Source organism: Chiloscyllium plagiosum, chromosome 1 (assembly GCF_004010195.1).
Source record: "Chiloscyllium plagiosum isolate BGI_BamShark_2017 chromosome 1, ASM401019v2, whole genome shotgun sequence".
Taxonomy (NCBI): domain Eukaryota; kingdom Metazoa; phylum Chordata; class Chondrichthyes; order Orectolobiformes; family Hemiscylliidae; genus Chiloscyllium; species Chiloscyllium plagiosum.
In genome coordinates this window covers 121,313,591-121,340,423 of record NC_057710.1, presented here as the reverse complement: position 1 = coordinate 121,340,423, position 26,833 = coordinate 121,313,591, and the positions used below count along the sequence as shown (strand labels likewise).

General features: G+C 41.3%; 1 protein-coding gene across 2 annotated transcripts in view; it reads left to right on the top strand.

Moving 5' to 3' along the window:
* The window catches only part of LOC122552813 (AF4/FMR2 family member 1-like), a 164,613-nt gene that overhangs the window by 122,185 nt on the left and 15,595 nt on the right, over positions 1-26,833 (top strand). For both annotated transcript variants that reach the window (XM_043695804.1, XM_043695796.1), the window contains exons 8-15: positions 2,292-2,346; positions 3,033-3,070; positions 6,912-7,068; positions 9,379-10,581; positions 16,561-16,649; positions 18,522-18,765; positions 21,284-21,381; positions 21,475-21,538. In XM_043695804.1, the coding sequence (XP_043551739.1) occupies positions 2,292-2,346; positions 3,033-3,070; positions 6,912-7,068; positions 9,379-10,581; positions 16,561-16,649; positions 18,522-18,765; positions 21,284-21,381; positions 21,475-21,538 (1,948 nt within the window). The remainder of the gene's footprint in view (positions 1-2,291; positions 2,347-3,032; positions 3,071-6,911; positions 7,069-9,378; positions 10,582-16,560; positions 16,650-18,521; positions 18,766-21,283; positions 21,382-21,474; positions 21,539-26,833) is intronic.

The following is a 26,833-nucleotide window of genomic DNA, read 5'->3' as shown; positions in this document are numbered from 1 at the left end:
TTTAAGTTTAAATCATTCACATAGCACAAAAACAAGGGACCCAACACTGAAACCTATGGAACACTATTCTCCATTCGCTAAAACATCCATCAGCCATTACCCTCTAATTCCTGTCACTGAGTCAGTTTTGGATCCAGCCTGCAACATTCTGCTGTACCCCATCGACTTGAATTTTTCCAAATGACCTGCCGTGAGTGGGACCTTGTCACATATTTTGCTGAAATCCATGTAGACAGCATCCACTATACTACCCTAATCAATTCTGTGTTACTTCCTCAAAAAATCCACTTTGATGAGTAAGATGCATCCTTCCCTGAACCAAGCCAAGCTGACTATCCCTGGTTAATATCTGCTTTTCCAAATAACATTACTGGAATCAGTGTTGAAAGATAGTTAATTTGTTGACACACTGCCCTGTAATTATTTGGCCCATACCTGGGATTGTTTTTGACTAATGGTAAAACATTTCATTCAGTTCTCTAGAGCCTCATCATTTTTGTGGTTCAAAAAAAAATCTAGGTTCACTGAATCTTTGAGGATTGTGCTGGGATAATTAAAAATTACACTGCACAGTAGACAAGAAAGTATTCAGTTTGTCAACTGATGGGCTTCAGATTGGTATGACAGGTCAGCGCAACATCAAGGGCTGAAGGGCCTGTACTGCGCTGTTGACAAACTGAATACTTTCTTGGCACTGTGAGGTAGCAGTGCTAACCACTGTGCCATCGTGCCACCCATGTTCTATGTCCTATGTTCTAAAAAGATAATAACGCCATTTCCGAATTTCTGGAGATTTTATCAATTTTCATTTGCTAACCCAAATGACTTTGCCAAATCAAAACTCAGTGCCAGAGACCCGGGTTCAATTCCCGCCTCGGGCAACTGTTTTGTGGAGTTTGCACATTCTCCCTGTGTCTGTATGGGTTTTCTCTGGGTGCTCCGGTTTCCTCCCACAATCCAAAGATGTGCAGGTTAGGTGAATTGGCCATGCTAAATTGCCCGTATTAGGGGAATGGGTCTGGGTGGGTTGCTCTTCGGTGGGTCCGTGTGGACTTGTTGGGCCGAAGAGCCTATCTCCACACTGTAAGTAATCTAATCTAATCAGAAACATAGAACATTACAGCGCAGTACAGGCCCTTTGGCCCTCGATGTTGTGCCAATCTGTCATACCAATCTGAAGCCCATCTAACCTACACTATTCCATGTACATCCATATGCTTGTCCAATGATGACTTAAATGTACTTAAAGTTGGCAAATCTACTACCATTGCGTAAAGAAACTACCTCTGACATCTGTCCTATATCTATCACCCCTCAATTTAAAGCTATGCCCCCTCGTGCTCTCCGTTCCCATACTTGGAAAAAGGCTCTCCCTGTCCACCCTATCTAACCCTCTGCTTATCTTATATGTTTCTATTAAGTCACCTCTCAACTTTCTTCTCTCTAATGAAAACAGCCTCAAGTCCCTCAGCCTTTCCTCGTAAGACCTTCCCTCCATACCAGGCAACATCCTTGTAAATCTCCTCTGCACCCTTTCCAAAGCTTCCACATCCTTCTTATAATGTGGTGACCAGAACTGTACACAATACTCAAGTGTGGCCGCACTAGAGTTTTGTACAGCTGCAGCATAACCTCATGGTTCCAGAACTCTATCCCTCTATTAATAAAAGCTAAAACACTGTATGCCTTCTTAACAACCCTGTCAACCTGGGTGGCGACTTTCAAGAATCTGGACACCGAGATCTCTCTGCTCATCTACACTACCAAGAGTCTTACCATTAGCCCAGTACTTTATGGTCACTCCAACCAAAGTGAATCACCTCACACTTGTCCACATTAAACGCCATTTGCCACCTCTCAGCCCAGCTCTGCAGCTTATCTATGTCTCTCTGTAACTTACAACATCCTTCGTCACTATCCACAACTCCACCCGACCTTAGTGTCGTCTGCAAATTTATTAACCCACCGTTCTACACCCTCATCCAGGTCGTTTATAAAAATGACGAACAGCAGTGGACCCAACACCGACCATTGCGGTACACCGCTGGTAACTGGACTCCAGGATGAACATTTCCCATTAACCACCACCCTCTGTCTTCTTTCAGCAAGCCAATTACTGATCCAAACTGCTATTATCTCCCACCACCCCATTCCTCCGCATTTTATACAATAGCCTACTGTGGGGAACCTTATCGAACACCTTGCTGAAATCCATATACACCACATCAACCGGTTTACTCTCATCTACCTATTTGGTCACCTTCTCAAAGATTGTGTAAATTTATTTTCAGGACACTTGAAAATGACCTCCAAATCAGCAGCAGTGATGACAGTGATGGAGATCAGGTTAGTCTTTGATTTTCTGTGGAATATCTATAATCTAGGTAAAAACTGAAACTCTTGCAGATGCTGGAAGTCAGAAAGAAAAACGGAAATAGTTGGAAAAGCTCAGCAGGTCTAGTAGCATTGTGAAGAGGAAAGCAGAGTTGCCATTTCAGGTCCAGTTACCCTTCCTCAGAACGTTGTATTCTGAAGAAAGTTCACCGGACTCGAAGCATTAATTCTGCTTTCTCTTCATAGATGCTGCTAGACCTGCTGAGCTTTTCCAACTATTTGTTTTTTTTTTCTTTCTGTAATCTAGGCTCTGCTTAGCTGAGTTAGCTTAGAGGCCTGTTGTGTGGTTCAAGATAGTACCAAAATCATCGACTCAAGGTTATGTTCTGGCTGAAATATACGAGGGTCCTGCCTCATGCTTGATATAGTGTAATGCCTTGAGCTGTATAACTACTTGTGTTTCTTTAGCAGAGAGAGATATGTCTATGATCCCTATATCAATTTCTATATTCTTCTTCAATAAATGTGAAAATGAGTTGTTTTAAGGGTATCTAAGTAGTTTGGAAGGCATGAATGATGTAAGCATACTTTAAGATGTAGCAGACTGATTTGCTTGCTTCTCTTTTCACCTCTTCTCCCTCCCATGCCTACTATTACTTCCCTTCTCCCTCCTCTCCTCCCCCACACCTCAAATACAGGTCATGGAAAAGCCAGTGCCTATTTCTGCCCCTGAAAGGTATATTTATTTTCTGTTCAAATTTGTATTTTGATTTTTGTCTGTTCGAAATGGTGTCCTAAGGCATACTGCAAATGATGCTTTCCTTTCATGTGCCTTTTTACAGTAAGAAGTAAATTGTTGTTAAATCCTGATTTGCTTCCACACACCAACACTTTCTCGAGCAGAAATTCATCGGGTGATAACTGGAGATGGAACTGTGCCAGATTTCTTCCCCTTTCTACCTTCCCCAAAAGCAGTTGTGCTGCTTTAACAGCTACCCCAGCTGACATCAGTTGTGTTGTTGGGCCATACACGTGAAAGTAACTATTTGAATATTTATACGTGTTGAAGACCAAACTGATAAAGTTGGAACAAATGCACTTTTATCTGAAAAAGGAAATCAGGTCCATCAGGCTTAAAGCTTCACAAGGTTCACAGTAGACTGTCACGCCTGTAGCAGTGTCGAGGTTTTTTTTTAGTCAAACCAAACAACAGCCATTTGGGGCAAGTGGGACAATGGAAGAGTGTAACATGAAAATCTGGAATGTTTCTCTCCACCCACCATTTGGTGAATAAATTTGTCCTTGTTCGGTGACAGAGGGAAACCAGGGAAATCCAGTCCAGTTAACCTGATATCTTGGTGGGGACATTGTGGCCTACAATCAAGGATAGTGTAACTGATCGCCTCAAAAAAAAATTTCCGTTAATCGTGGAGAGGCAGCATAAGTTAGTGAAGAGTAGGTCACACCTGACAAACCTTTTTTTTGACAAAGGTGGTGAACAGATTTAAATACAGAGGAACCTCAGTTATTCGGCATTTGATAATCTGAATTTTGGATTATCTGGCAAGATTGCAAGGTCCTGACGCTTGGCTAAACTATGTTATCCGGTATTCGATTAACCAACCGAAATACTCCCTGCCTGTGTCCTTCGGATAATTGAGGTTCCTCTGTAAATGCACCGCGTTTCTATAGACATCCAGAAGGTTTTTAATAAAGTTTCACACAAGTGAATGTTACTTAAGGTGGAAGCCCATGGAATTTGAGGGCAAATTACTGACATGGATAGGAAATAGAGAACTGGAATAATGAGCAAGTACTGAAATTTGCAGGAAGTCACTAGTGATATACTGTAAGGATGTATGCTGGGGTCTCAGTCATTCACAATGTTCATTAACAATTTTGATCATGACCTGAAATGTCAAATATCCAAATTTGCTACTATTTCAAAATTGGTTGATAAGCAGGAGGCAGGGGGAACACAGCAAGCCAGGCAGCATCAGGAGAGACAGGCAGGGGGAACACAGCAAGCCAGGCAGCATCAGGAGAGACAGGCAGGAGGCTGGGAGAACACAGCAAACCAGGCAGCATCAGGAGAGACAGGCAGGAGGCTGGGGGAACACAGCAAGGTCCTGACGCAAGGAAGGAAGTGGATCAGTCAACGTATCGGATATACAAAATTGGGCAGCATTGTAGACCAAAGCATTAAGTTACAACAGTATGTTGATAGATAAAGAAAACGAGCAAAGCTGTGGCAGATGGATGGAGTATAAGCAAGAATGAGGTTATTCATTTCGGACCAAAAAAATGATAAATCAGGATTTTCTTTTTTAAGAAGGTACGTGTTAAATACAGTGGATGTCCAATGAGATTTGGGGGTTTGGTGCATAGCTTATTTTAACAAAAAAGCTGCAGTGAGGTGCAGAAAATAGTCAAGGTGGCTAATGGAATGCTGGCCTGTAGATATTAAGAGCTGGAGTATAAAGATGCAGAAGTTATGCTGTAGTTTTACAAACCCTCAATGGATTCCACTTAAGAGTACTTTCAGCCGACATGGGCACCACACCTTGGTCAGGATATTTTGGCCTTGGAGGGCGTTCGGGGTTAAATTATGAGGAGAAATTAGACAAATTCACCCTTTATATTCTAGAATTTTGAAGATCCAGGCGTGATCTAATAGAGGTTTTCTGAATATTAGCAAGAAAAGATAGTGCAGATAAAGTATTTCCACTGGTTTGAAGAATCTAGAACTGGGGGCATGGTCTAAGAACTAGGGCCGGGCCATTCAGGAGAGATGTTAGAAAGCACTTCTGCATACAAAGATTTGTGGAGGTTTGGAACTGTCTTCCTCAAATGGCAGCTGATGCTAATTCAATTGTTAAATTTGAAATCTGAGGTAGATGAATTTTTATTGAGCAAGAGTATCAAGGGATATGGTCCCAAGGCAGGCATATGGATTAACCATAATCCTATCAAGTGGCAGAGCAGACTTGAGGGCCCAATTGGCCTACCCCTGATCCTATGTTCCTGTGACTCCTTTATTTTATTCAATATTCCACATTGTACAAGATGCGTTTTGCTGTAAATTGAATTGTTTTGGCAATGCAACCCAGCACTTTTGTTCTGGTTCTCAGTTGGTGACACTAGTCAAAAACCTAGAGATAACTAGATACTGTAACACCAGGATCTTCAATTGATTTCAGTTCTATACCGTTGAGGGAGTTGGTCCTGCATGTGTGCAGAACGCTACTTTTATCCAAATTCAATGTTGCTATCCAAACATAGGTCCTCAACACTACAAGATGCCTCAGCAGAGATTTATTCACAATTTTTATTTCTAGAAGCAGTGTAAAATGTCGCCGATGCTGGTGACCATAGAGAGTATTTTTCCTGTGATTGAAATTAGACAAATTAATGGGTTTATAGTTCCTTTTTACTGAAACATGCAGTTTTTGAAAATTGGAATTATGTGAGTATTTCTCCAATCTCAACGACCAATCCCAGACGATAAAGATATGAGTGAAGCAAGTATTTCATCTCTCCCCTAATAGGTAGGTACGTGGACTAAAAGACATTTATTTTGAGGCTCTGAATCTGATCGAAGATCCTCAGTTTTTTTTTAAGATTTCAAATTAGCAGTGCTAATTATTGAACATTGCCCACCAGAATTTATACTGATGCAAGGAATTCATTTCAGACTTCTGCAGTGCTCTGTGATCTGTCCTGACCAATTCTTCAACAGCTCTATGCAATTGTACACCTGCTGTCAAAACTTGAATGACGTCTTTACCATATGAAGGTCTTGATGCTATTCAGGCCTAAACTGAGATCACTTCCTTTGCAGCATTTAATAATGCTGGTTTTTAAAGACCTTGTCCCACATCAGACCCTGGCATTTTCTAAACCCTGGTACATTGTGGAATTGCTAATTGTGACACGTGATACAGTGAACAATCCAGATCAAGTACAACACTATTAGACCAAAGACATCGTTAAAGGCGGACTTCGTGAACTGTAATCGTTTACCAGGAATGATCTCCATTCGAAACATTTGTCATGCACGTGTAACATTTTTTAACTTAGGCATGGCATTGTAGATTTTATGACCGTTCCCATAATATTGAAGTAGTCTTGAACTGGGCATATAGAAAGCAAATGTTATGACTGTTACCAGTATTTTTTTGTGCTCAGTTCTGTATTTCATTATGTATATTGAGTTTGTGAACCCAGTTCACTTTCTGCTCTGTGCTGATCTCAGCTGGCATATTAACGGCAGGGCTATATTTTGCCTTCATGTCTACTAGCTTTTTTTAAACCACAATGATTACTAAAATAACAGTTGATTAAAAAAGAAATACTTTCACTTAACTAAAACAAATTATTTCATATCTAGGACTAATTAAAATGTATAAATGGGTAAAATTAACAAATGGAAATTGCTTTGTGATTAAACTTACTAAATGTGCTTTACACTAATCCTGAACATGATTGCTAAGAGAAACTACAGTTTTAAGAGTAGTTTAATTATTCTAGATTACTATTAATGCACTGAATGGTCATAATATCTTGTTATTCCACAGAGCTTCCTTGATTTCTCAGAGGGATGAAGCAATATCAAGACATTCCAATGGCGGATTAAACAACTTGACAGAATCTGAGAATTCTTCTGGCTCTGATTCAGAGACTGAAAGTAGCTCCAGTGACAGTGAAGGGACATCAAGAGCTCCAACACCTGAGGTGTGTGTGTGACAGTTAAAGTTGCAAAATGAACATTTAGACTTGGAGTCTATGTCGTCCTCTCCAGACCAAATTTGATTGTGAGTGACTGCAAGAAGGAAAGAGTGACTCCTTGTTGAAGACAGTTACCTGCCCTGAACCATAGCAGTATGATTTTGCAGTAGAAGATTTGCATCTTGCCCACTGGAGTCCAATCACCGCACTGGAATTACTTGCAGCAGCGGGGGGAGGGGACAGGTGCCAAAATGGAAAGTGATCCCTTGCAGAATATTCAATTTTATTTCTGATGCTTAATTTTCAGAATTCGGCTTTTTACATCTCCTCTTTAGAATTTGCTTTTAATTTTAAAATGGATGCTGTTTCATGCAGTACATTTTCCAGCTTGAACCAGTTCATTTGCTTAATTTGTATGCAAAACGGTCATCTTTTCACATCTGAGAGCATCAATCTTTGACGTAGAAAGTGACCTTTGCAAGGAGTGCTGACTGAATTTTGCAACCTGAGAATATGGAGACAGTTTGCAATCGAGTGCTTTGTGCCTGTTGAACCGTTCAGTTAGCTCATGGCTATCTGTGTTTTAATTTCTGTTTTCTCACCTTGTTTCCATGAACTTCAGTACAGTTGTATAGCAATATAGTACCTGAATTTGTGAAATAAGAATGGTGTTGAAAAGATGGATGTAGTTGGCAAATGTCGTCTTATGTCCAAGAACCTAGGTTATTTATGTGGAAGCCTTGCTGATGGAGACTGAAATGATGATTGGACTTTCTTTTCTGATTTTTGTATTTCTTTCAGTCAAGTTTAAAATATCCTTTTAAGGATCATGGAGTCATGGACATGTGCAGCATAGAAACAGACCAGATATCCTAAATTAATGTAGTCCCATTTGCCAGCACTTGGCCCATATCCTTCTAAACCTTTCCTATTTATATATCCACCCAGATGCCTTTTAAATATTGTAATTGTACACCAGCCTCCACCACTTCCTCTGGCAGCTCATTCCATACACACACTACCCACTGTGTGGAAAAAGTTGCCCCTTAGGTCCCTTTTAAATCTTTCCCCTCTCACCCTAAATCTATGCCCTCTAGTTCTGGGCTCCCCCAACCCAGGGAAAAAAAACCTTGTCTATTTACCCCTGAAATTATTTTAACGATCTCAAGGTTAAAGAATCTGAGATAAATTCCTTCATTCTGCCTCTGTTTTCACGTGTATTTCTAGTTCATTTTTGGAATTGCTTCTGTCTAAAATGCATAAGCATGCATGATTTTATCAAGGCAATTAAGTTTTGTGACTTTAAAAAAAAAATGGCTGTAACAAATTAAACACCAGAGGACAAGCCATTGTTGATGCAAATATCTGTTAGTACATAAATAATAAAATAGATTTGGTTTTGAAAGTGTTCTAATATTTCCTTAGTATAATTATTAAATGGTGGCTGAAGCTGCATCTAGTGCCCCTAAAAGTTGTGCTATATTTATAGTAAAAAACAGGAGCAGAATGATTAATCTGGTAAGCTTCTATAAGTAGGGCATTGCTCTCATCTTTGTGCACTGCTTCACATCATTTTCTTTAATGCTGTAGAAATCATTTTCTCTTTTACCATTTTGAAATGTATTTTCTTCCATGTTTCACTTCCAACAGCCAGTTCTGTGTTGGCATTAAGAAACCATATACAGAGGGACCTCAGTTATCCGAAGGACACCGGCAGGGAGTATTTTGTTCGGTTAATCGAATGCTGGATAATATAGTTTAACCAGAGTTAAATCACACAACACCAGGTTATAGTCCGACAGGTTTAATTGGAAGTACTAGCTTTCGGAGCGTCACTCCTTCATCAGGTGGTTGCGCACCTGATGAAGGAGCAGTGCTCTGAAAGCTAGTGCTTCCAATTAAACCTGTTGGACTATAACCTGGTGTTGTGTGATTTTTAAAATTTGTACACCCCAGTCCAACACCGGCTTCTCCAAATCATAGTTTAGCCAAGCATCGGGACTTGCGATCCTGCCGGATAATTGAGGTTCCTCTATAATGTACACCCAAAAGAATGACAGCCAAAATTCTCAAACTCTAATCTATTTACTTGAATTGAAAATGGGCACTTGTGGGCAATCCACCCACTACAGCCTGTATTTGCTTTGAGGTTCTGGTACAACATGGGATATGAAAGTACTAACTTAATTCAGTAAAATTTTGTAACTGTTACAAGTTGAATAGGGATCTTAGTGTTTCTTCTAATATCTGTAGTTGTTAGTCATACATATTGCACTTTTATTTATTTACATATTTGTCTTGTCAATTGGTTTATAGCCTGATCCTTCACCAGCAAATAAATGGCAACTTAATAATTGGATAAATCCAGGCCAACCTGCAATGTCTACTGACAGCCACAGTGAGTTAATGAATGGGCACAATTTTCAAGACAGCCAGACATCTGAAGCAAAGGACGGCCATGATTGTAATGGCTCTAGCCGAGAGAAAACCGCGCAAGAAATACCTTGGAACAAAAGTGAGTGGCAGAACTCCCCTGCTGCGCATGATGGCAGCACTCGGCAGCAAGCTGTCAGTAAAAACCAACCCAGCAAATCTGTTAAAACTCTTGTGCCTGAAGCAAACGGAGGAATTAAAGCTGAAAATGAACCTTGCACACACGGTGATAAAGACCAAACTTCCACAGGGCAGGCCAAAGTGAAAATAAAAGATGGGCAGCGGTCGAGTGAGAAAAGGCAATCTGACCCCTCGGCCAAGGTTTCGTCTGAAAAGAAAAAGCACAAGGGTCCTGGCCAGAATTGTTTCAAATCCAAGCAAATAATAAATAGAGACTCTTTGTCCACAGATCAAGATTCCAGCAAAGGTGAGCCACCTTTGTGTTGTAGTCTGCTTCCTGCAGCCCTTTCACCTCAGAAGCAGGAATGTGATGAAAATGGAGTTAACATCAGTAAACCAGTCAGGGAGGAAAGCAGGACTACCTTCCCTAAGTGCACTGCTGAGGTCAGGAGTGCAAACAAGTCCAACGTCAACAAATCTGTCACTAAAGCCAAAGAGGTAAACAGGACTACCTTGCTCCATCCTGCACATGAGGTTAGGGAAGAAATACGGACCAGCATTGCGAAACCTGACTGTCAGGTTCGGGAGGAAACCTACACCAATATTAATAAACCTGCTGGTAAGGTCAAAGAAGAAAACCGCAGTAGTACCAGCAAAGCCATTACAAAGGAAAATAGGACTAAACCGAGTAAACCAGCCAACCAGGCAAATGATAAAATTCTCTCAGATCAGGTTTTGCCTATCAGGAATGTTGAGGATTTGCAGTCATCGACAAAAGACAGTAAAGTTCACTGTTCGTTAATTGTAAAAATTGATTTAAGTTTATTGTCAAGAATCCCATCATTGCCTGGCAAAGAGAGTGAACAACCCAGGAACCGTGTTATGAAATGTACTGGCCAGGAACATCAGGAACAATTGAAGGAGAGCAAAGAAAGTTCATCCAGCAAGATCAAGAGAAAGCATCCGGTGAGTAGTTGTTCTTTTTCTTGCTGTTCCCTTTTCACTTACACTCTTTGCCCAGACATGATCGGCTGATAAATTGTTGGCAAAAGTCATTTGTGGCAGGAAAGAGCAAGTAGTATTGCTGAGAGGATTTTTGTGTTGCTATCGAAAGTCCTTATGGTTTTAAGGGGGCTTATTTACCTTCTCATTTTCATGCTAAATTGGGGTGTAAATGTGGGTGAGCCTTTTCATGAACCTTCTGAATTTAATTGCAACACTAAAGTTGACGCAAACACTTTGCCTTTGTGCTGCAGTGGAGTCAGCTTGAGTGCTATTGCTTATTATGCCAAGTAAGGTTGGAGTGCAGGGAGTAACCACAGGCTGCTAAGGTGATTCTTCACAGCAATAAGTGATTATTAATTTAATGCCTCCGAGTCTTCAAAGAAGAAACAAATGGATCAAATGCACTTTATCCAGGACAACAGCTATAGAATATGCACTGAAAACATAATGTTTCCAGCATAAAGCAGTGATTTCATTGGTTAGCTATGTTTTCATCTGTGTTAGGAGATGCAATTTCCATTTAAATTTGCAAAACTGGAATTGTATTGCCTAACGCTTATGATATATAAGTTTCTGATCTGTAACAGACCTTGGCCCCAAACCAAGGTAAATAGAGAGAACCAGAGAGGTTATAGTCATTATTTTGAGTATTGCACTCCTGGCACCGTGAATTCAAAGTAAAAGTGCTTTGACATTTCTTGTCTTTTGTTGCAAAATACAGAAGATTCTCTCTTTGCAAAAGTGGAATGAGGTCATTTCCTTTACGATCGATGTGTAAAGTAAACCCAAATTGTTTTTACTCTGTTGGGGAGCCTTGGAAGCCTCTCAACCAAAGGAACCCAATGCATGTCATAAACGTTGATGTAATTTTATAGAGAGCATATATGTGAATTTTAGGTGCTCTTTCTATCTGTTCTCTGCCATCTCATTTTTTTCTCTATAACTGTGTGGGTGAAGCTTTAGGTTGTCTGTTTTTCTGTAAAATTTGCAATCCATGCAAAGTGTGGAGCTCTATCTACATGAATCGGCAACCAAACACTGACTTTTTGTTCAAGAGAAAAGTTTGGCTTTTGTCAACTGCTTAAAATGGGAAGGATATATTTAAGATGTTTTATCAGATGTGCTTTGGGAGTTGATGGCCTTGTGGTATTATTGGTGGACTGTTAATCCAGAGACCCAGGTGATGTTCTGGGGACCTGGGTTCAAATCTCACCATGGCAGATGACAGAATTTGAATTCTGTTTTAAAAGAAAATCTGGAATTAAGAGTCCAGTGATCATGAATCCATTGTCAATTGTCCGAAAAACCCATCCGGTTCAGTAATGTCCTTTTTAGAGAAAGCAGCTCCCATTCTTACCAGGTCTGGCCTACAGTGATGTAGTTGACTCTCAACTGCTTCTGGGCATTTAGGGATGGGCAAAAAATACTGGTTAGCCAGTGACATCCGCATCCCATGAATGAATTAACAAATATGTATATATCTGCAGTGGATCTATAAGGAACATAGCATTAGTATTCCAAAGGCATTGCCAAGGTCTGTGAATGTAGCCCAATGCTTCCTGCACCTTTGCTAATGCTTGCTTGCTTCAATATTGGTGGGAGCAAGTCCAGAAGTGGTTTAGAAGCATCGTTCCATCGTTCCATTTGCTTCCATCATTTTCATGGCAGTAAGTTCCAGGTTATAAGGTCATTGGACAGTCAACTAATGGAAGCAGCTTTTCTTTATCTGCCCTTTCTAAACCACTCTATCTTAAATGCCTCCATCAAATCTCCCCAGCTTTTCTCATCTAAGATTGTTGCTAGAATCATCCATTCATGAAACCATTCTGAGAAATGTCTTTAGTGCCCAGTTATGGATCCTTGTCATACCTCCTAAACTCTGGCAACCACATTTGGATGTACTGTTCTGGAAGCTGCTTAGCCAGAGCTTCATAAAGGTTTAAACATTACTTTGTTGTTTTTGTACTTAATGCCTCCCAATGAAGCCCAGGATTCCATCTGTCACTTTCAAAGATTACAGACGGAACCCCAACCCCTATACCATCTGTCCCAACACACATTTTAGAACTATGCCATTGTCTAGATTGGCTCTCCCTATCCTTTCTGCCAAAGTGCATCATCTCTCTCACTGCTTTGTGTAAAATTTCATTGGCAACTTGTCTGCCCAACTATTGGCCTATCCTGTGTCTTTTTACAGTTTGGTATTGTGTTCAGATTTGCCCCTCCAAGTTTGGTTGGAAGTTATTGAAGTTTTGCTCAGTGTTCCAAAATCTAAGTCATTAATTTATACCAAATGAAAGTGCAGGTCCTCGCACTGACCCATAGTCGCCATAATGGTGTTGTCCAGTCTGAAAAATAGCTATTTACAATGATTATCTGCTTCCTATCCTAAAGCTGCTTTTTATTCAAGCTGATATTGATCCTTCTCTTCAGCAAGCCTCAAATTTGTTCACAGTTTTCTATGTGGTACTCTGTCAAATGCTTTCTTAAAATCAACATAGACAACATCCATTATTTTCCACTTATCAAACCTCTGTTATTTCAGCAAACTATTCAATTGAATGAATCAACTGCGATCTGTCTTTTAGAAACTGGTGCTAATTGTTAATTCAAGCCACTCTGCCCGGTGATTTGCTGTTCCTGAATCATTACGTATCACCAGCGATAAACAGTGGGCCTCTGATAACTCTCAAACCCACCTGTGGTAAGAGTGTCACACTTGCGGCTGTCCAATTCTCTGCACTGCCTGTATCTCACACTTTTACCCGTTGATTTTCACCTCTCCATTTCCTCTCCCATCTGCACTCCTGTTAGCACCCTAAACCTCATTATCATGGCAGTGCTGGAGGTATTTGGGAGGAATCAACAGCCATTTATTTCTACTAAACAAAAGTGTATAGCAGGAGTAAAGCTCTTGCCCCTCCTTACCTGCACATGGTCACTTGTCTAATACCTATAATTTAGATATTGCACTGGGGTATGCATTTTACATTATTATATTATTCCACTAGTTAAAGAATTATATGTTCGTGCATTTCTATACATATGGGTGCAAAGTGCCACATCACTTACTACCACACAACAATCTGGACATCGAAATAACAATGGATTTGCCCACAACAAACTCAAATCCAGAAATATATTTCATGAAGCTGCAGTATTTCTGGGCATCACAACATAAAACTACTGGAACTGCCTTGAGTATTGAAGTTAATGTCTTCTATCCTTTTTAATTTTTTAATACATTTCTAGTTGAAAATGTTTTCTGTTGGAAAACTGATTTTTTTTATATATATATATATATTAAATTTTTAAATGTTGTGCAATTCCTCCCCCTTTCCTGTATTCCTGACAAAAAGACCTGTGTGGTTGCTTCTTTTTGGATGTGTGCTTGCGTGTACTTGTATATCCCTCTTAAATGTTACTGTTGAATCCATTTTTGACCACCCTTTCATGTGATGTATCCCAGATTATCTTTACTTGCCAAGCTTTTTGTTTTAGAACCCATTTTTTTCTCTTCCCCATCGCATCCCCCATTCCCTGTACCTATTCCCACCCCAGGTTTAACACTGAACCAAAGATTAGATTTAGATTAGGTTGGTCAAAGTGCTGGTGTTTATTGGAAGAGGGGGAGAGAGCAGAGGGTGAAGGGAGCACTTCCAAAGAGCTGAGGACCAAATGTTAATGGTGAGGTGAAGACAGCGTGTGCAAGGTTTGAAGGAATGCAATATTCTCACCAAGTTAGTGGGCAGAAGGAATTTGAATTGCAGAAAGGGAATTTTGAAGTCTTTGCTACACCTAGAGCTGATACATACTAGTACATTCAGGTTGAGTGGAATGTGTTGTGGCTTATAATATGGGCCCAAAGTTCTGAGTAAGTTTGGATTTACGTAAGCCTGGCCAGGACAGTGCTGCCACTGCAATAACTATGGAGCCAACAAAAACATTATTGGAAATTTTAACAGCAGGTATACAAAGACTGGTAAAGTAATGGTGGTAAGAACGAGGGATGTTTGTGATGGAGTGGCGATGAGGTTGGAATCTCGCTTAACAGATGACGGTGGAATAGGGCTTCTGAGCCTGGGGCTTGTCTGCTTTTCTCTTCGTTCTTTTTCCTTTTTTTCTCTCCTTGTTTTTTTTTTCTTTACTGACATCTTGTTGAAGAGCTCGGTTGCTGCAAAGGTATCTGCAGCAACAAGTCAGCCCAGCGTGGACTCGTGGTGTCTGAGGCGAGTTTGGGTTCCCAATGGTAGCCGTACCCATGGAGGCGGCGGCAAAAGTGAATTTGGGAGATGTACGAGACCCTGTGGTACCGATGACATCTGCATTGGCAAGGGGTGACAGTGGAGGCAAGGTGGCGCTGCTGAGTGGCAACTTCCCTTCCAGTGGCACAGCGAAGAGGATTCAAACCAGGCCACCATGCCCATGACCCATGTCGGGGCACTTAATAAGAGCGACTGTAAAGTTGAACACTTTCTTTAAATTTTTTTAAAAAATTATTCTTTCTTTATATTCCATGTTTTGGTTTATTTTTGGTTTTAAGACAGTGCCAAGTGTGGCAACACTATACAAGATTTTTTGATGGATTTTGTAACAAATAAATCAAATCAAGCCACATCATTGGCTGACTGGGTCGCCAAGGTTGTGGAAGTTTGGTTCAGCCTGAGGCAGCAGCTGGAATGGGAGATGGAATTGATGGCTAAGACAGGAATTTAAGGCGAGAATGCAGACACTGGCTGTGGGTTGCCTAACGCTTAATTGGCAGAAAATTCTGGTCTAATGCAGATGATGAAATCAGCAACCATGTCATTTGTATATGCAACTTTGAGAAGTTGCAGTCATGTAAAAGCAATAATCATGATTCTAATCACAAGAGAAAACGATGCAGCCAACTGTAATGGTATTACTTTGTAATTGATTTAAATCGGCACAAAAATCAAACTTTAAAGGAAACCAATTGAACTGGTGGTCAGCATTCCTGTGGAATTTAGGTTCATATATTAGACTTCTACCTGATCACAGTTTTACTGAGATGAAATATAGGAATGAAAGCAGTAATCCTCTGCACTGCAACTGCCTTGCCCCCCCCCCCCCATCTCTCTCAAAGGAATATTGTGGAGAGTTTTGTCGTTGCCTGCAGGCAGGGACCCAACCAAATTCTGAGAATACTTTCTCTGGCTGTTGGCCTATCGCAGTTCCTGCAGTGGACAATGCTCTGTGCAACAGGTAGTTCCTCCCCAGATGTCAAAAAGCCACACCAGGTAAGACTCCCTCATTGACTGTGAGACAGGTTGCTGAAGCAGTGCTGTATTTCATGGTGACTTTTCCAACGTAGATGCAGTAAAGTACCCATGAAGTCTGCTCTTGCAGGTTTAGCATCCCTTTGGAAAGCATTGTCACGTTTTGGTTCAAAAGGTTGCTGTTGCTTGGGAAGTTTTTAAAAGAAGAACATTAAGGCAAACAAAGAAATTATGATATAGCAGGATCAAGTTAACCTACTAGCCATACAAGAATTCATTCTGCTTTTGCAGTTGTTTCTCTCTGTTTTGGTGAAACAATTCTGCAGTTGACTAGAGATATTTATGTTGCTATGATTGGCATGGAGTGTGTGAGAAGGCAAAGAAGAAAACGAGCACGATGGTGTAATTTTCTATTCCTGGAGAGACATTCCATTCTGATCATGTGGTGCAGACTCGAGCACTGCAATGAAGAGGCGATCATACTTGTCCAAGCTCTCAGATTCCAACCTTGCAGTTTGCTGAGATGTTGTCACGTGCTGAAACAGTCAAACTACCAGGCTGCTCTCCTGTGTTAAGTTGGAGATCTTTCCACTTTTATGACTATTGAGAGGGAAAATAATTCCTAGAATGAAGTTTAAATTTTGAATATTGACAATTTCATTTCCTTTCTATTCATTGATTGCAAAATTATCTGTTTCAGGTTGATGTGGTAACGAGTGAGAGCAAAAAGCCAAGGCTGAATAAAGAAAACAAGTCCTCTTCAAGCCATCAGGAATCCAGTCATAAGCGGTGTGTATCCGATATCTCAATGTCTAAAATTAGAGAGATACTCCATGTAACACATTTGAGTTCTCAACGGACACCTGTTGAACTCTGTGTTGCTGATTCACAAGCCATGGCTAAAAGTGCTTCGTCCTGCATGTGTATTTTGAATATATTTAGCACATAAATTTGCTGAACTGCAAATCACTTCTTTGTAGATCATAAGTGAATGTCTATACTTGAGACATGAACAAATGTTGCATTTCTTTAAACCAAATTATGCTTCAATAAACATTGATCGCCTAGGTCTAGTATTATCCACTATGTCATCAAACATGTCTGTGGAGGATCTTGTATTATTAGGATCTTGATGTACAAGTATATTTAACTTCTTAAACTGGATATAAGTAAAATCATTATCAAATGTTTTTCACAGCCCAAAACTCAGCATGTTGTCTAAAATCAAAAAAATGAGGCATATATAATCTCGTTATCTCTTTCTTTCTCTCTCATGCACATTCTCACTGTCTCTGTTCTCTCTCTGTCTCTCATGCACAATCTCTCTTTCATACACAATCTCACTATCTCTCTCTCTCAAGCACAATCTCTTCCGTATACTCTTTCACTAACTCACTCTCGTGCACTATTTCCTTCACTATCTCTTTCTCATAGACTCCTTTTTTTCTCTCATGCTGTCTTGCACAATCTAAAGTATGAGCTTGTGGATAAAGGGGTATGAGAGGAGGGTGGTATTAAGGTGTTGAGCTTGATGGTCAGCCATGATCATATTGAATGGCAAGGCAGACACAAGTCAAATGGCCTGCTCCTGCTCATATCCTCTGATCCTGAATACTATCTCCAGGTAACCTGACATTAGGTGGGAGAGAAAGCTCTGGGAATGACCAAAGAGGCTGTAAACAGATATGAGCAGGTTCACTAAGGGCAAGCAATTGGTGAATGGAGTATAATGTGGACAAATGTCCATTTTTAGCAGAGATTTACAGACTATCACTCAGTGACAGATTAAAATCCCTTTCCCTGTCCATTCCGCAATTCCAGACCCAGTGAGGTGGTGTTCCTGAGGGAGGGGAGTTTTCTGACTAGATATTATAACATTGCAATATGAAGGTGCTGAGTGTAAGAGTTTGCTACATCCCATTATATTGTCTACTTTGCTGTCTATATCATGTGAATTATCTAAAACATTGGCACTTGGTATATACTGTGGTGAAATGTGACTCTCATTTGTAGGAAGAAGAGGGAAAAAAAGCAACAGTTGGGGTTAGAATGGTGAGAAATTATTAAACATTATTGTCCAGGGATTTAGGGTGATCTTACTCACAAATATAAGAAAGTTAGTATGATGGTAGTCCCAACAATGGGACGCCAGGTTGGTTTGTATGTGGATTGAACTGCCAGAAGAAGTGGTAGACACGGGGGTTAAGTTACAATATTTAAAATTCTTTTGGACAGGTAAAAGAATGGGAAACTTTAGGGAGGCATATGGGCCAAATGCAGGGAAATGAGACTAGTTTGGGAAACTCCAGTGGACGAGTGGGAACAAAATATCTGTTTCCATGCTGTATGACTATGATTCTGAGTAAGACATCAAAATTCTCTTTTATCTTCTGTATGAAGAGGTGGTTTCAGTGGAACATTCTCTTTCTGTTTTATCCCTTTTTCCTTCCATTTCAGACTGGATATCCAATTCCACTAAAACTACAATGTTGAAAGAAAGAAGTTTTCTGTCTGCTGTCAGAACATGCTATAATTTAATCATGACCCTTAGACTCCTATTCTGTTGCTTTTAGAAAGTACTGCTGACTCCTTAAGTGTGCATTCTTCACTTTGGTGCTGAAGTACCTGGAAGATAACAAAATAATTATTATTTGATTTCAGAGTTCCCCAGTCTTCCTCTGAGAAGGAAAACCCATTTTTACTGCCACTTCCATCTCCTGCACAGAAACCAGCAAAGGTAGCCCACAAACAGCACAACAGTGCAATTAGTACTTCAAGCCAAGTCTCCACCATGAGTGCTCCTGATAGCAAGGATTGCAGCAGCAGGATTAACTCTTCTTCCAGATCATTATCCTCTAAGCACAAAAGAACTGAGGATAAACAGTCTGGGCACTTAAAAAGCAAGGTATGAATGCCAGCACTGCTTTATCTTTTCAGCTCAAAAATGAGAACTATCAAGTGGATTGTTGCATATTCAGGCATATTGTTCAAATGCAGTCTTTAAATATTTAATGTGCGTTGTGCTTTATTGAACACCATAGTTGTTGGATGTAAGATTATTTCTGGATTTTGAAAGGTTGGTTTAGTTTGGCAATTCAAGCTGCTTAAAAGAAAAGCTGCCTTTCCTAATAAACTTCCCATGCTGTCCGCTCACTGATGCTCTGTTTGGATTTTGCCTGACTAACTTTTTCCTGTAATCCAGATACAGACTGAATGTCAAAGGAAATGTGAGAATATCTGCCCTCAATATCTAGGGAATACCTAAATGGCTACAGTTTTGCTGAGATTCAACGATAAAACCCTTCAGTGGCTGGATTGTATCCGACAAGAAGATAGTTGTGATCTTCAGAAGCCAAAGATCAGGCTCCTGAACGTTGCTGCAGGAATTCCTCTGGCAGCGTTTCGGGACCAGTCCGCTTCAGTCCATCTCTCTGTCACGAGCGTGATTAGATTAGATTACTTAGTGTGGAAACAGGCCCTTCGGCCCAACGAGTCCACACTGACCCTCCAAAGAGCAACCCGCCCAGACCCGTTCCCCAACACCTACCCCTTAACCTAACACTACGGGCAATTTAGCATGTCCAATTCACCTAACCTGCACATTTTTGGACTGTGGGAGGAAACCGGAGCACCCGAAGGAAACCCACGCCGACATGGGAAGAATGTGCAACTCCACACGGATAGTTGTCGGAGGTGGGAATTGAACCCAGGTCTCTGACACTGAGGCAGCAGTGCTAACCACTGTGCCACCGTGCCGTGATATTTCCACTGTATTCATGATTCCTCCAATAAGAAGGCTGTATAGAATCTTACAGTACAGATGGAGGCCATTAGGCCCATGTCTGACTTGGCTCCTGAAAGAATAGCCTGGGAAGTCCCTCTCTCCAGCCCCATATCTGTAACCCTCTAGACTTGTCACTTTCGAATATATATGCAGCCCTCTTTTCAAACCATGTAAGGAATCCGCCTCCTCCACTCTCCCAGGCAGCGCATTCCAAATCCTAACAACTGAGTAAGAAAGTTTCTCCTCCTGTCACTCCTAGCTCTCCCTCCGACACGCTTGGTCCTTTATCAGCCTATCAGGATTTGTGTCACACAAGTGCTACCTGATGGCCACCACAAGCAAGGCAAAAGCTAGACATTTCACATGCTCCTGAGCCATTACTGACCAGAAAATAGCTTTGCCATCCATTCTAATAAGTGCACTAGTGGCTGAGTATTCTGTGGAGAAGGACTCATTTCCAGGTCTTTCAAAACCTCAGTGTTGTACAACGATCAGGGCAGATGTGTGATGGAATATTTGCGCTTTGTTGGGATGGCTTCAGCTAGAACAGAACTCAATCTCACCACCCAAAAGAGAAAATGCTGGAAAATCTCAGCAGGTCTGGCGGCATCTGTACGGAGAGAAAAGAGCTGACGTTTCGAGTCTAACTGACCCTTTGTCAAAGCTGAGCTTTGACAAAGGGTCAGTTAGACTCGAAACGTCAGCTCTTTTCTCTCCTTACAGATGCTGCCAGACCTGCTGAGATTTTCCAGCATTTTCTCTTTTGGTTTCAGATTCCAGCATCCGCAGTAATTTGCTTTCAACCTCACCACCATCCAGAATAAAACAGTTTGCAAAATCTCTGTCCTGCCATTTGAGTTGAGTATACTGTCACAAGGATAAAAATGATCTGTTGGGTGCATCACGGCAGCTTTCTCACCAACGTTCCGCTGTGTTTTCCAGCATCTTTGACATTTTGGTTTCAGATTTGTGGCTTTCTATTGAATTATTGAGATGCGATTTGAAGGATTCATAGATCAATGTCTCAATAGTTTCCTTCATTTCCTTTTTCATTTGCTTTCAATGGACATTAGTTTTCATAAATAGCTGAGGATTTTAAGTGTTAATATAATGGCTAACTGTGTAATGCTACAGAAATAATGAGTAACTTTTGGCATTGTTACAGTGGTGTACACAGTTTCTTTTCTGCTGTTTACAACTTGCCCTTTCAAAAGCTGTGATAGGTGGTTGAAATGTTTTGAGGGGGAAGCAGGCTTGGTCAGATTTTTGACATCTTGCTCAAATAGTAGCTTTTTCACACTGACTGTATGCCAAAATATACCAGCTGTGCTCATCCACTGCATAAATATACATTTTTCAGCAGTGGTCAGTGAAAAGCAATTGGCTTGAAAAGTTTGTTTCTTCCCTCACTGTGGTGTACTGAAACCCTTTATAATGCTATCAGTACTATCTTCCTGAAAGTTACTAATTCAGGAAAAAATGTGGAATGAAATGTAGGACCTTGCTCATTTTGAAAGTTCGGGCCATGTCATCAGGTACGCCTGTCCATTCAGCAAAGTTGAAGCTTGATGGATTCTTTTGTATACTTGTGGTATTCAAAGGGTTAAAACTAATATTTACAAAACTTTCTTATCCAAAGGTGTCTTGCCAAGGTACTGCCAGTAAAACCACTCCAGAGCAATCCCTCCCGAATGGAAATTCCAAACCCACAAGGCCTCTGCTCAAGTTTGATGACAAGTAATTCACTTTGATTTCACTCAGTGCTCTTCATAGCATCAAAATATGCTGTAAAATAGAACCCATGCTAACCTCTACCCACTTTTTCTGAAGGCAATATCCAGTAGAGTATCACTTACGAGAAGCCAAAAAAGTAAAGCACAAGGCTGACGTCATGGTAAGTTATTGGTAGTGACGTTATCAGAACTGTGGGGAAAAAAAACAGCTTTATCTTTTCAGAAGGCTTTGGTTAATTGGTTCTTGCTTGCATAATTTGCAATAATATGGGAGAAAGCCTGACTCTGAAGAGGTTACAAAATATTATGATTGTAGCTGACGGTAAGTTATTTTGTTGACCACAAGGTTCATTTCTGTAATTTGCTTACCTTGGTGGTTAGCCACTGAACATATTCAAATGAGGCTGTCCTAACACACTGACACAAGTTTATTACACAAGATAGAAAGGGAAACATGGGAAGAACTTGCCGCAAATAGCAAATATATTCAACTCTCTTTCTCAGTAATATCCTTCACAAGTGCTCACAGGCCTAGACCCAAGTGAAGTATCACTCCTCTTTCATTTCTTACTCAACTGATGAGATCATAAATGTTTCCTTTAAGTAGATTTCTGCACATTCACTGGATTTGATTCATTTCATCCCTCCCCAAGACACGCAGACACTGGCTAACTCGTTGTTTTTTCTCACTTAACTCTTAAAAAGAAAGTTTTCTTTTCCCCTGTAGTTTTGATTACTTGAGGCTCCTTTGGAACTATCTTCTCACTAGAACCTGCTTCTGATCCTAGGAATCTCCATTTGTTTCTCTCTGGGTTGTAAAAGCTCATTTTAGTAAATACTTCCGAAGTCATCTCACCAGGTAGCTTCTCTAAAGTTGAAAAGTGTGCCGCTGGGGAAAGCACAGCAGGTCAGGGAGCATCCAAGAAGCAGAAGAGTCGATGTTTCGGGCATAAGCCTGTCATCAGGAACGTCTAGGTAGTTTGTCCAGTCAAAAACAAACAACTTGCTGGAGAATCTCAGCAGGCATGACTGCATCTGTGGAGAGAAATCAGAATTAATGTTTCAGAATTAATGTCCAGTGATCCTTCTTCAGAACTAATGGTATGTAGGAAAGAGTTTTTTTTTTGGCAGAACTTAGTGAGGAGAGGGGGATTAGAGCCCAGAGAGAGAGAAAACAGTTGAATGAAGGAATTGATAATGGTCAGCCTAGGAAAGTGAATGGCTGTTACTGGGGTCTATCAGTGGCTAACAATGGGTAGTGTGTAATAGCAGACCATGTGATAACAAGGTCTGGTGTGTGGGGTTTGGGGTAAGGACATGGGCAAAGGTGCCTCAAGCCCTAAAGTTGGTGAACTCAATATTGAATCCAGAAGACTGTAGAGTTCCCAAGTGGAAATTGAGGGGCTGTTCTTCCAGCTTATGCTGAGCTGTGCTGGGGCACTGCAGTAAGCCTGAACCACAGACCTTGGTGAGGGAACAGGCTGGTGTGTTGAAGTGGCAAGCACCTGGAAGCCCAGACAGAACATAGTGTTCTGCGAAGCAATTACCCAGCCTACACTTCATTTCCGCAATGTGAAGGACACCACATTGTGAGCAGTGAATGCAGTAGACTCGATTGTGTAAAGTGCTGCTTCACCTGGAAGGTGTGTTTGGGCCCTTGGATACTGAGGAGGGTGGAGGTAAATGGGCAGGTGCTACAACTTCTGCAGGGAAAAAGGGAAGGTGCTTTGGTCCCAACTCCTCTTCCATTTCCAACAGCAACCCCCCCAACCCCAGAGTGTCCCAGGGGAATGGTCCTTGTGGAAAGCTGACAGGACGGGAGGGGAATGCGTGCCTGGGGTGGCATCCTACTGAAGATGGTGGAAATGGAGGCTAATGATTCTCTGGATGTGGATGCTGGTGGAATGGTAGGTGAGGACAAGGGTGACCCAATTGCTGGTGTAGGAGGGAAGAGAGGGGGTGAAAGCAGAAGGGTGGGAGATGGGTTGGACCAACCTGACAGTTTGCAGGGGAATCCTCAGTTGAGGACGCTAGAGGCCCAGTTGTCAAAGTTGGCAACGTCAGAACAGAGGCAACGGAGATGGGGGAGCTGGGAGATTGGAATAGAGTCCCTACAAGAAGCAGGGTGAGAATATATATTCAAGGTAGATGCGAGTCATTGATATTTTGTGGATATTGGTGGCTAGTCTATCCTCGGAAATAGAAACAGATGTCAAGGAAGGATAGAGAGAGAAGTCGGAGATGGACCAGGAGAAAGCAAGTGCGGGGTGGAAATTGGAAGCACAATTAATAAACTTTTCCAATCCCGGATGAGAGGGGGAAGCAGCACCGATGATATTATTGATATTCTGGAGAGAGAGTTGTGGGTAGGAGCCAGAATAGGACTGGAACAAGGAATTTTCCAGGTACCCCACAAAAAGACAGGTATAACTGGGGGCCATGTGGGTACCCCTAGCCACCCCTCTGACTGGAAGAACATGAGAGGATTTAAGAGAGATTGCTCAGAATGAGAATGAGCTTGGCGGGTGATGGTGGATGAGTACAGTTCAGGCTTTTTTCCCCAGGAAGGAGCTATTTTAGTCACTTAGATCTCATGATTCCTTGTAAGTGCAATTTTGACCCAGTGCTTAAAAGAATTGAAAATTCTCAGAATTGTAAACCAGAAACAAATTTACCAAAAGAATTTTGGATGCTATAAATCAGAAACAAAACCAGAAATTGCTGGAAAAGCTCACCAGGTCTGGCAGTATCTGTGAAGAGAAATCGGAGTTAACGTTTTGAGTTGAGTCACCCTTCCTCAGAACTATGAGGAGGCTTTACTTGACCCAAAGCATTAACTCCAATTTCTCTCCACAGATACTGCCAGACCTGCTGAGCTTTTCCAGCAATTTCTGGTTTTGTTTCAGAAACACATTTACCTTTGACTTTATAATCCTCTTTTCCAAATATGAACAATGCACAGTGGCTCAGTCGTTAGCACTGCTGCCTCACAGCGCCAGGGACTCAGGTTCGATTCCAACCTCTGGCGACTGTATGTGTGGAGTTTGCACATTCTCCCCGTGTCTGTGTGGGTTTCCTCCGGGTGCTCCGGTTTCCTCCCACAGTCCAAAAATATGCAGGTTAGGTGAATTGGCTGTAGTATTAGGTGCATTAGTCTGAGGGAAATGGATCTGGGTGGGGTACTCTTCGGAGGGTTGGTGTAGACTTGTTGGGCCGAAGGGCCTGTTTCCACACTGTAGGGAATCTAATAATAACCTTCATTACAAAAAAAACACACAATAATGATTGGTACATTGAGTTCATTCCTTATATCAATTATATAAACAGACTTCAGCATGGATATAAAGGAATTGTAAATGTGCACAATCAGTTCACTAGGATGTTACTGAGAATGGAGAGTATATTGCAAAAGGAGATTTGAGGAGTTTGATTTGTGAAGTAGAAGTATGAAGTTACATAATCTCTAGAGAGCCTCCAGCTGATATGGGGCTACGATATAACAATGGAATATTTGAAATATTTGCAAAATTAATTAAAGGATTGCAAAAAAATCCTGCAAATTAAACTGCAAACTGCTTTTGACTCAGGCTGTAATTTTTGTGTAAGGTAATTAGATGGTCACTTTAAAGAAGGACCACTAAAATTAATATGTATTCATGATAACTTTAAACTCGATGCAGAGAAAAACACCAGCACAACTGATGAGCCAGACTATCAATTTGTATCTTGATATTATAGAATTCTGGACACTTGTTGCTTCTTTCATGAATAAAGCCAACTATATGTGGCATTTACCTCACACCTTCTTTGAGTCATATAGCATGGAAACAGACCTTTCAGTCCAATTAGTCCATGCTGAACATAATCCCAAACTAAACTAGTCCCACCTGCCTGCTCCTGGCCCATATCCCTCCAAACGTCCTATTCATGTCTGTCCAAATGTATTTAAAACATTATAATTGTACCCACATCCGCCAATTTCTCAGGAAGCTCATTCCAGAGGAACCACTCTCTGTTTTTTAAAAAAAATTGCCTCTGGTATCTTTTCTAAATCTCTCTCTCGCCTTAAAAATGTGCCACCTAATTTTGAATTGACCCCATCCTAGGGAAAAGGCACCCACCATTAATTCTATCTATACATCTCAATATTTTATAAACTTCTATCAGATTGCCTCTTAATCCCCCATGTTCAGTGGAAAAAGTCCCAGCCTATCTCGCCATTCTTTACATCTCAGATCTTCCGTACCCAGCAACATTCTGGTAAATCTCTTCTCAACCCACTCCAGCTTAATAATGAATTTAAAAATGGAAAATGAATACCCAAACAGGAGATTAGTTGAATTGGCCAGATTAGATTACTTAGTGTGGAAACAGGCCCTTTGGCCCAACAAGTCCTCACTGACCTGCCGAAGCGCAACCCACCCAGACCCATTCCCCTACATTTACCCCTTCACCTAACACTACAGGCAATTTAGCGTGGCCAATTCACCTAACCTGCACATTTTTGGACTGTGGGAGGAAACCGGAGGAAACCCACGCAGACACGGAGAATGTGCAAACTCCACACAGACAGTCGCCTGAGGCGGGAATTGAACCTGGGTCTCTGGCGCTGTGAGGCAGCAGTGCTAACCACTGTGCCACCGTGCCGCTCATGGGTCTATAAGTATCTTGAAGCTTTGAGATGGAGTACAGGCAAGCTATTTTAAATAATTGGGTGAGAATTTCTAAACTTGGATACATTTTGTGGGGGGGAAACAAAGAGTAAGCGTGACTGAGGTAATGGAGAAACCTAACCAGGTGCACAATAAAGTTTTATCTGATCTGAAATGGAGGTTGAACTGTTGGCCTGAATGTTGACAGCGATGCTGAATCTGCAAATGATAAAGACATGAATGTGGGTTCAGCAGTGAGTGGGCAGACTTCAGCAATGTTAGAAATGGAAATAGGCAGTGACTGTTATCTGGAGGGTAGTTTGTGTAGTTTGATGTAGTTTGTGATGGGATTGAAAGCTCAGACTGATGTCAGACAGGTTGGTATATTTTCAAGCAGCCAGTTCAGCTCATGAGCCTGGACAAGGAGTGATTGGGGCTTGTAATGGTTGAAACTTTATTGCTGGAACAGCACAGCAGGTCAGGCAGCATCCAGGGAACAGGAGATTCGACGTTTCGGGCACAGGCCCTTCTTCAGGAATGGTGTTTGGTTCTGCTATCCGCAAAGACCGTTCCCTCTGTGACTACCTGGTCAGGTCCACACCCCCCTACAACCCACCCTCCCATCCTGGCACCTTCCCCTGCCACCGCAGGAACTGTAAAACCTGCGCCCACACCACCTCCCTCACCTCTATCCAAGGCCCCAAAGGAGCTTTCCACATCCATCAAAGTTTTACCTGCACATCCACTAATATCATCTATTGTATCCGTTGCTCCCGATGCGGTCTCCTCTACATTGGCGAGACT